Below are 10,455 nucleotides of genomic sequence, written 5' to 3'. Positions count from 1 at the left end.
TTTTTTTTTTTTTTTTTTTTTTTTTTTTTTTTTTTTTTTTCTTTTGCAAAAGCAGAAGGTCCTTTATTGAGCTAGCTAACTCGACCCCGCCCTCCGGTCGACCCAACGATCGGAGGCAGAGTGCCCCATCCTTTCTTTCCATGAAACACAGAAGCTCCCTTCACAATACAAACTGTAAAGTACCTGTGGGCAAAATCCTCAAAAATGAAGACAAACTGATCTACTCACCAGAAAACAGAATATTTAGGGGGCATCAGGAAAGCTTTCTCTTCTGCTTCTTTGACAAGCCGGCTAAGAAAATTCACACCTTGACCTTCGTCCCCCTGGATCGAGTACAGATTACACACTGCAACTCTCTGAGGAAAGTTTTGGCTTGGTGGTAAAAAACAGCAAGAGCTTGGCGTAAGCGCTGGGTCAAGTCCAATGAAAACAGAGAGGGTATACAGATTTGCGTTGATGAATGCCAGCTAAATCCCTCCTTACAGACATAAAACAACTACCACCAGCAGCTGTTACTAAGGCAAAGTCAAAACAACTCCAGTTTTTGTTTGACTGTAAGTTTTGAGGCCCTTCCCCCTTAAAGTAGAGCAATAATTTCATGAACTGTTTGCAGTGCACTAATTCCACACAAGTCAGGTCCTAAGCCCTGCAGACTGTCATCACCAGTGGAAATACTCAGTTGCGGGCACCTAACAGCCACGCTCGCCAAACTGATGATACCTTGGCCACAGGGCCCTGGGTGTGCTACCACTGCTGCAGTGCTAGAGTTCTCTAAGAGGAAGTGGGGGGAGGGATCAAGGGAAAGTATCTTCTAAATATCACATTCCTTTCACTGGCTCCAAAGCCATCAAATATACTATTGCTGAAGTGATAAACCAGACTAACCAGTCAAATCAAAGGCAATAAAAATGTTCTCATTAAAAACAAATAACTCCTAAGTGCACATTTTAAACATTTAATTCCCAAATGACTTTACCTATTCAATTGTGCAAAAAGATTTTTTTTTAAAAAAAGGAAAATTCTAGGAAAGATAAAATAAAGAATGTGAGGTAATGCCGGTGTCTGCACTATCTTGACTTCTCCAAGGAGGCTGCAACAGTACCTACCAGTAAGACTCTTCTTATTCTCAACCCATTAGTCCAACCTAGCTTAAAGGAATATTACTTAGGATACAAAGAACTTTGCCAACCAAAACAAAAAAATACATAAACGATATCCAGTGGAGAATACGGGGCAGTGAGAAGGGACTATCCCTTTGTTTGAATGCTGTAAAGCAACTCTTTTAACAATAGCAAAACATTTGCCTTCATTTAAAAGTTTGAGTTGCGTGTGATTTCCTGCAACTAAAAACCTCTTTCTGAACTACAAAGAGGCCACAAAACATCACATTTTCCCCTCCCAGCTTCCCCCTTCAAAAACCCACAAGATGGTGATTAACAAACAGCCTCTTGTCTTCAGGCATAGTTTTAGAAGCCACAAGGAAAAGATGAAAGTTAAATGGAAGAGCAAGTTTATAAACAAATGAGAAATAGGTTGCCCAGGGAGGAAGCAAATGAGATCTTTGATAAGCAAACAGCTCTTTGCCCCATTTGTGGGGAAACTCCAGGTCAAAGAAAGTATTGCCTGCCTTCTTATCCACTAAAAACAGTCTGGATGGAGTCCAGGCCCAACTTTCTACCTCTGTGTAGACAGAGCTGCAGAGAATGCCTATCAACCCAGGAGTTCTGGGTATGAGCCTGAAGTTCAGTGACTCAAGGACAGACCCAAGGACTCTCCGAGCCTTCAGAGGCTCTCCATTCCTGAAATGAACAGAGGCTGAATCTCCACCCTGCATAGACCCATCTCCTAGTTGTGCCGCTTGAGTGTGGCTCTTCCACAAAATACTGTGTGCCGGCACGCATGTACAGTGCGATTGAAACTTCGTGCCCCATGTGCAGAAATTGGTATTTTGGGGAAGAGCCACACTCAAGGGGACAAAGAGCCGCATGTGGCTTGCGAGCCGCAGTTTGCCGACCGCTGTGACCTAGGAGACATCCTCCCAGGTCAATTCATCCTAAATCCTGAATCCACTACCTAATAACTGTATCATCTTATACAGATCTGATCGAGTATAATCATCCTTTGAATGGACATAATCCCTTTCTTAAGAGCATTGTGAGAATTAAAGAAGTTTGGCAATGTGCCCCATCAGTGGTAAGCAAGTGCTAGATATAAAATAAACATTCACTTCCATTAAAAGGAAATTCCAATTCCACTCCACCATTACTGCTGTAGGTGAAACATGTTCAGATATCCTATGAGAACTCAAGAATGAGAAAATTAACCCAACATGCAAGAAAAAAGTGTGTGTGGGGGGGAACCTACGACATCCAGAAAACACTCCTAATTATGCACATACCTCTGGTGGAGGAGGTAAAATTTCCTCCACCAGATCGGATTCTTTTGAAGATTCTGTGATAAATAAAACGACAGGTCACTGGGTCTTGCCCAAGGCACTGCCACTTGGTATCAACTGTCCTAATGCTAGATCCTCTCTCAGTTTTGTAAGAAATATAACAAAATCTACATATATCTAGACTTACCAAACAGGGCAGAAGTTGTCTCCCTACCCCCAAAAATGTCCAATTCAGAGCAGCAGGGAGAAAAAAAATACCAATAACATCCATTTGGCTACTATTAATTGTGGACTATTATTATTGAAGTACTAGAGGCCCAGTGCATGAAATTCATGCACGGGTAGGGTCCCTAGGCCTGGCCGGCGATCAGGGCCGATCTCTGGGGCGACCAGCAGGGTGATGGGGGGGCGGGCCCCGCTGGCACCCACGTTGGCTGGCCTGGGGCCTGTGGGCAACTCCTACAATGAGCGTCTGCCCCCTGGTGGTCAGTGCATGTCATACCAACCAGTCATTCGGCCGATCAGTTGATTTGCATAATAGGCTTTTATTATTGAAGTATGAATAATCTTAAATTAGAAAAAGTGGCTTTAAACCTTAATGAAAAACAAAAATGCAAATAATCCCACATCATACATGTGCATGATCACCTAATGGTACCTGGAGTTTTTTTGCAGTCATCAAAATTTCACTTATATTCTTTCTTTGGGATTTTCCAGTGTAGTAGAGTCCACCCACTCACTGTTCAGCCCCTCTAGATTATTTACCAGTGTTTCTACAGCAAAAATAAATTCCCTCAGCAAAATTTTTATTGTTTTATTAAGTACTTTCAGATAGAACACCTGAGCTCTAGTAGTTCACTTCCATTATTATACAAGACTTAATCACATCCTTTTCTAAAAGTCATTGTATAAGAATATAAGACACATTTTTGCCTATATTCTCAAACACCTACTCCTGCAAATCTATCCATAAACAATCTAAGACAGGAGATGTACAAGAAATCAGTAATGCTCAAAAGAAAAGTTTTCTTATGGGAAATCTAGTCTAAACAGAACTTTAAACAACTGACTTCCAGTGCAAGCACTGGAATAAATTTACTGCACCCTAGAATCAAGCACACTCAAAGCTGCAATGTCATGCCAGTCATATATTACTTCAACCTCAATAAATCTCTTTCTACTCTCCAAATCCTCAGCTGCTTTCTAAAATAGTTCACGAAAAAGCACCAACCTAATTAACAACAGCTTCCTCTGCAACTGTGGCCTTGATTTCACTTATTTACACATTAACTGCAGCCACTTTTTGACCAATCCAGTCTATTCTCTTTACCATGCCGAGCCTTTTATCTGCCCTGGACAGCATTTTCTCCAGCAGATGAAGTAGATGCCGATTGATTTGCTGTCGAGCATGGTAAATTAATAGCAACAAATTGCTGAGGGCCCGTCTCCCTGCTCCACCATGCTTCGGCAGTTTTGCTTTATTTGCTCCATGATGGGCAGCAGTCGGCCTCTTCAAGTCAATTTCTTCTTAACAACCTGCAATACTTTTCAATGGTGAAAATAGAGCTGTTCCTTGTAAGTCAGAAATCAATATCCTATTGCCCTTAGAAAATGCTAAACAAGCAGTATTGGCAATCCACTTGGTACTAGAGGGTATCAGATATAATGCAAATCCATACTGCTTCCCTCCTTGTAGTTATTACAGTTTGCTAAAAGGTTCCTAATGTCATTTATCATCATTTACCATCGACCAGAGAGGCTACGATTATGATATCCTATCAGTTGGCAAGGCCCTTTCATTTCTATTCAATTAATATTTTAGCAGCACTCAAATGGTTGCGGCCCAAATGTCATAATAAAAGTTACATGGCTTGGAGTGAAACAGGAGTTTCCTTGCTCAGATTTTTTAAAAATAGTAATTTTATGTATATATACATATACATGCATACACACATGCATTTACACACACACATGCATGTATAAATATGTAGTACTTTTTTAGGTTCTAAGTGTTATAGATTTCTAAAATGTTCTAATTTCTAAAATTCAAATACTAAGCTAAATTTTTTTAGAAGCAAAGAGAGATTCAGACTACAGAATATTAACTATGAGGAAGTCACGAGATGCTCTCAAAAGTTCATCTCCATTTACAGTTCCTAGAGTATAAATTCACATACTACCTATTTTGCCTAATGTGCATCCAATATTCACTTTTTAAAGTCGTAACTACTGCTGTCAGATTAAATCAGGGCAGTCTTCTTTAATTACAGCATTACAGGTGAAGGTTGGGAACAAGTCGCATTTAGCAATGTTATCAACTGCATGCATCACCCTGTTCTGCCCACGGCCACTGACCCATTTAGAAGCCACACTGTGTTTATAAAAAGGAACAATCAGCAAAATATGTAACAACTAAACGATGGGTAAAATACCCTATCCACAAACAAAACACAAAAACTCCACACTTAGGAAAATCCTTAGGGAATAAACACCAATGTTCTCTCATTATTAAAAGTCCCATTATGAAGACATCACAATAAAACATGTGCCATTTCTAACCGTGTCCCATTTGTCACCTTCACTTTCATACTAACTTAAGATAGTGGCAAAGCATTAACTCACATTACAGCCTAGGATACTCCTCCCTAACTTCTCTGGAGTTTTTCCCCAGCTTCCTCTGCTCAGCTCTATCAATCTTACTAAAGATTACCAAAAATTAGATTCATATTTTATGCTCTAATTCCATATCATGTCACCGAGTTCCCCTTTTAAAAAAAAATTCAACTAATTCTACCAGACTAATGCTATTTACTCAGTTACCAAAATTTAAATTAATTATGTTCTCAAACATAATTGTTAAAAATTGGCAACATTATGCAGGCTTAATTAAGATTAAATCCAATTTACTAAATGTACTTTAATTGGTACTAATTACATTAGCTTTCATTTCAGAATGACAAATTCCCCATAGGTTTCACTTTATAGTCCTCTATCAGAATCAACACAGGGTGACTGACAATGAGCATCATACAGAAAGGGGAGGGGCCATAATACCAGACCCCCAACCCTGTTTGTCACTGCTGTGTGCTTTTATCCTTTTATCAATTTGCTAAGTCACAGAGTCATGACTCCATCACAGCCATCATTTTCTGTTCCAATGAAAAATTTCTCTAAAAATAAATACTCTGTGGCTGGCAGCAGCCAAGAAGAACAGGAGCGTTAACCAAAAAAATACACAAAGGTTTCAAATATCAGGGCCACCGATTAGTAGGGTGCTTCCAAGGACTCCGGGGACTCCTACTCTTGAACCCTTCAGAGACACAAATCTAGTAAGTGAATAAGCCTAACCCGATCTTGAGAACTAGGCCCAATTATGCCGCAGGGCAACTTCCCTGCATTATTGCTGCTTTCCATTACGAGGGTATCCAATGAGTGCATCTGGAAGAGAGGCCAAGAGGAACCAAGGCTGTCTGCCTAGGAAAACAAATAAAGACAGATATGCCTCTGTGCTTAAGGGGGAAAAGAAAGAAAATATAATAAGTAGGTGGTTTGCAGGGCTGTCTGTATTTCATAATGTGATAAACTGCCCTCAGGATTCTTGATATGATTGAATTTAAAAGCAAGAGAAAAAAAGGGAAAATGTACTCCATTCTCAATTTTAAATAGATGGCATTTGAGGCCAGCTGGGGAAGAAAATGACAGAATTACAAAGGTATAAAATGTGCAAAATTAAGGGATCTCCCATATAGCACCCCACCACCACCACCACCAAAAAGATACATACAGCCAAATACTATCAACTCTGTGCATCCTGTAAATGGTACAGAAAGACCTGGAGGCTAACTGGCTATGGTAAATAAGATACAGGAGGATAAAATAAAGGGACATTAATCATCTGGTCCAATCTTTAAAAAGGCACCAATTAATCTTGGATGGTGGGGTGAGGACAAAAAAAAAAAAAAGACAAGTTGTATACAAGATTCAGACCTAAAATGACATGTAATGAGGATAATTAACAAATAGTATCCCTCATGTAATTTATTCCTGTAAGGTAGCACTACGGGGAGTCCATCCATAAGCTTCATGGGTTTTGTTTAAGCAGGAGATATTTACATTACTAATCTAAACAGAAATGGCAAAGATGCCAAAATAAGAATCTAATTTTAACATGGAGCAAACTACATTATAATGTTAATATTGACATAACCAAATAGCATATAAAGTAAAAAAAGGTATCTGAAATAAAAACTCCTCAGTGTAAGGAACAACTCATTTTTCCCCCCCAGCTTTTTCAAATACTGCCTACCTGATCACTTTTATTATCTAACAGTCATCTTTTAAAACTCTGCCGAGTATATTGAGTACGTGGTAATTAACTACATTCAAAAAGGAATCCATACGTAATAAAAGCCTAATAATGTGTGATCATTTCATATTTTTTAAACCTAGAAGGCAGTGACATCCACCCTGAATATAATAAGGGATGAAAAGCATTACGTTTCCCTCATCTTATCCCAGCAGGTAAACACAGACACATCTAACTCTGAAATGGCTGAGACACAGACCTGAAGCACTTTCACTAGGCGATCACTAAAAACAAATGTCTCCTAGAGGAATTATTATTGCCAAACAATGTTTTTTATGTATAAGCTGTTTTTCTATCCAGGAAATGTAAGCCATTTTACACACACACACACACACACACACACACACACACACACTGAATCACACTTCTCAATGCTTTCTGACACACACACACACACACACACACACACTGAATCACACTTCTCAATGCTTTCTGACTAATGATTATCTTTTTTCTTTTCCTTTTTTGGCTGTACTAATTAATAGGTTTCAAGACCCATTATTGAACCTTATCACATCCTCCTATCAGCCGCATTATGTGGTACAAATTTTGGAAGTAACAACAGGTAAGATCCAACTAAATACCCTCAGGGGGACCAGTACAAAGATTTACATCAATTTCTTTCGTAGCGCCACAGACTTCATTTTGATCCTCCCAGCTCACCCTCTATCCATTCTTTCACACCAAACCAATGAGGCTCCACACAAATTAGTTTTCCTTTTTTAATATTTTCCAAGAAAAACTCTTAACAAGTTTGCCATGCCCGAAATACATAAACTTAACTCTTTCAAATGAAAAATAAAACCTATTTTAAAATTTAGCATCCTACTTTCGAAAGGGTACAAAGTTGAATATGCAGCAGACATTTTAAATCACATTTTTAAATGATTAAAATTAAAATAATACATACAAAAATGGGAAAACCATACCTGAAAAAATAGCATTCCCACCAGTAGCCTTTTAAAATACTGTAGTTACAAAAATGTGCATAATAACACTACAAAACATACAAGTTTCTTTCCAAAATGTCATTTAAAATGGTTATAAAGAAATAAATAACTCACCTGCTTATGCATTTCTATATTCAACCCATAGGACATCTCATAATACTGTCAAAGAAGGAAAAGCAATTAACTTTAAGTCTTTCATCAAACAATCTCCCTTGTTTGTTCAAAATGCCCCCCAAGTATGTTTAAAACAAACATAAAAGCCTCACTTAAACCAAAATATCCATACTTATGCTGTTAAATGAGGAGAAACATTCTACCACTATCTTCAGCCTAATAAACTAGGCGCCACCCTAAAACAGGGACTCTAAGAGAATAACTCACAAAACTCAGATCAAGTTCAAACAGAGCATTCTAAACAGCTCTGGTTGTCTTTAAACATCACAAGCAGATGAATGGACAAGGTCTGATGAAAATCTGGTGCCACAGAGCCTCTAATTCCAGGGCACAGCAGGCAAGTTAATGGCAGATATGTGTCTCAGACACATGCAGATGCTTGGAAAGAACTGTTCAAAAAGGTGATGCTACTTCAGAGTTCAGTTTCTCAGACGGGTGCACTGCTAATATTCATACATTAAAAGGAAAAAGGCTTGACAGGAAATGAGTGAGTTACTCTGGATCCTTTATGAACAAGCATAAAAATATGCTTGGTAATACTTTTGAAAAAGCAGATCTGATTTTTGTGAACATGTGGTATGACTGGCATTATAGAAATTTGGTAATACAGAAGACAACACTCCTCAAACCAATGTAACACTATGGAAATTGGAAACCGCACAACACACACACACACATGTAACATAGAGTGGAGAAAATTTAAAAAGGTATCTGGTGTCTTTTGTTATCCATCATTCTTAAAAAGAAATAAAACATTAAAATTTTAAGTTTCCAGAAAAACTGGTTAACATTGTTTGGGGCAAAAGCAATAAAACAACAAAGAAAACCACTAACAAAAACATTTTGCTTGTGACTCTAAACAAAACATAAATGAGGTGGGGTGTTGTTGTTTTTTCCTAGTCTGTAAAAACAAAGCACAGAAAAATTATACCCGCGCAGGTGAACTTTCTGAAATTTCAAATCAAAGCTGGTTGTCAGAGGCAAGGTGTAATGTCCTGGAATGACAGCTTGCTGCTAATGGTCACAATCCCACAACTTCAACTGCACTGACACTGAGACTGCGGTCTATCCTGCCTCCCCTAGCAAGGCGAAGGTATTCTTGCTTTCGGTATCCCAAACTATGAGACACTATGAATCTATGACACAGTTTTCTTACCATGACATAATGCCGCTGCATCTCGGTCTTCTCACTGGCCAGTTTCTCACATTCTAGCTTCAGGCTGTTCAAGACATAAGGAAATCTAAGTACAACACGGATTTTGACTTACTTCCTTTAAATGTAAAGACACATTCTCTCCTCTAAATCATCACCTACAAAACACCAGTCAACTATCTTAAATACCACCCTCATTATTCAAGGTGAGGCAGGAGAGAAAAGGGATGATTGGAAACAGCCTGGACTTGCCCGTTCAATGAGAATCAACTGTGGGGTTTTTGTTTTAAGAAAAACAAACAAAAACCCTCCAGCCAATTTAATTCCAGAACCTCATCCAGACTTGAATATTCACTAAATTCACTTAATAAAGAACAACAAAATAAACATCAATCCCTATCTATCCAAGCACAAATAAGTCCCCCAAAATGTCACAAGGGAATTTTTTCTTTAGTGTTCCACGCTGAGATTAATGAAAATATGAATCAAGCCATCCCTTATGATGTCTTTTTCTTTTCCCTCCAAAACAGAGACAAGTTGAATACCACCACCCAGGGGGCAAAGTGTGGACTGGGTTCAGGGACTTGTTTTGGTTCTTGCATTTATAAAATAAGAATTACACGTCACTTAGAAGCCAGTGAAAGCAAAATATTTCAAAAGCACTCTAAGCCTACTGATCGTTTCTAAAAAAAAAAAAAAATTCTTTTTTTCAGCTTAAAAGTAATGAAATCGCTCACTTGTGACTTCCCAGAGCTCGCGGCTCATGGTATTTCAGTGAAATGGCAGAAAGAAGTGAGAAGGAATCAAGCCCGGAGTAATAAAGAACCAAGGAAGTCAAAAGGCCCCAGAATCTTCCCAACCTTCCATTCTCCTGGCCCCAATAAATCAATATCGAAAGTTTAGCCTCAGCGTTTTCCAAGTCTCTCCAGTTTCAATTGTTCTGCCTCTCTTTTTTTTTTTTTAATTTACGGGAGGGAGAAGGGAGGAAATGCTTAATTTCTTTACACCTGCCTAAGAAAAAGAGGCCCTGACATGCCCTTTCTGCCCACAAGGAAAAATTACAGTAATGCATTTGCAGTTGGGCGGGGGGACCGATGGGGGGTGTTTGTGTGTGTATGTGGGGGAGGGGGAGACAAGAGCTAAGCAAACAGGAGGATCAGCTAAAGTAAATATCATTACCTGTGATATTGAGCCTGTAAAAACTGAAACTCTTCCTTAATCCGATCACAGGACTCGGATATTGTAAATTTAAAGGGTTGAGCAGGCTGATGCGGTGCCTAAAGAACAACAATAAAATATTTAATTAGCCCACATCACAGGCGAGGCGGGGAGATGGAGAAAACACACCACGCGGCGCTGGCGGCGGGGGTGGTGGGGGGGGACCGCGCAGGCAGGCAAAGAGCAAAGAGAACTCTCC

The 10,455-nt window shown here is 39.1% G+C and overlaps 1 protein-coding gene across 4 annotated transcripts in view; it reads right to left on the bottom strand.

Annotated features, from left to right (window-relative positions):
• TLE4 (transducin like enhancer of split 4) overlaps nucleotides 1-10,336 on the bottom strand; it is a 143,587-nt gene extending 133,251 nt beyond the window's left edge. For 2 of the 4 annotated variants that reach the window (XM_015567387.1, XM_006769021.2), the window contains exons 1-3: nucleotides 10,218-10,336; nucleotides 9,042-9,105; nucleotides 7,826-7,870 (exon numbers count right to left, since the gene is read on the bottom strand). In XM_015567387.1, the coding sequence (XP_015422873.1) occupies nucleotides 7,826-7,870; nucleotides 9,042-9,062 (66 nt within the window). In that variant the 5' untranslated portion in view covers nucleotides 9,063-9,105; nucleotides 10,218-10,336. The remainder of the gene's footprint in view (nucleotides 1-7,825; nucleotides 7,871-9,041; nucleotides 9,106-10,217) is intronic. The other 2 variants (XM_015567385.1, XM_015567386.1) reach the window with 1 other exon arrangement.
• Between the last annotated feature and the right edge of the window lie 119 nt (nucleotides 10,337-10,455).

Source organism: Myotis davidii, unplaced genomic scaffold, assembly GCF_000327345.1.
Source record: "Myotis davidii unplaced genomic scaffold, ASM32734v1 scaffold98, whole genome shotgun sequence".
Taxonomy (NCBI): domain Eukaryota; kingdom Metazoa; phylum Chordata; class Mammalia; order Chiroptera; family Vespertilionidae; genus Myotis; species Myotis davidii.
The sequence above is the reverse complement of the archived record's forward strand: the minus strand, read 5'-3'. Positions and strand labels throughout refer to the sequence as shown.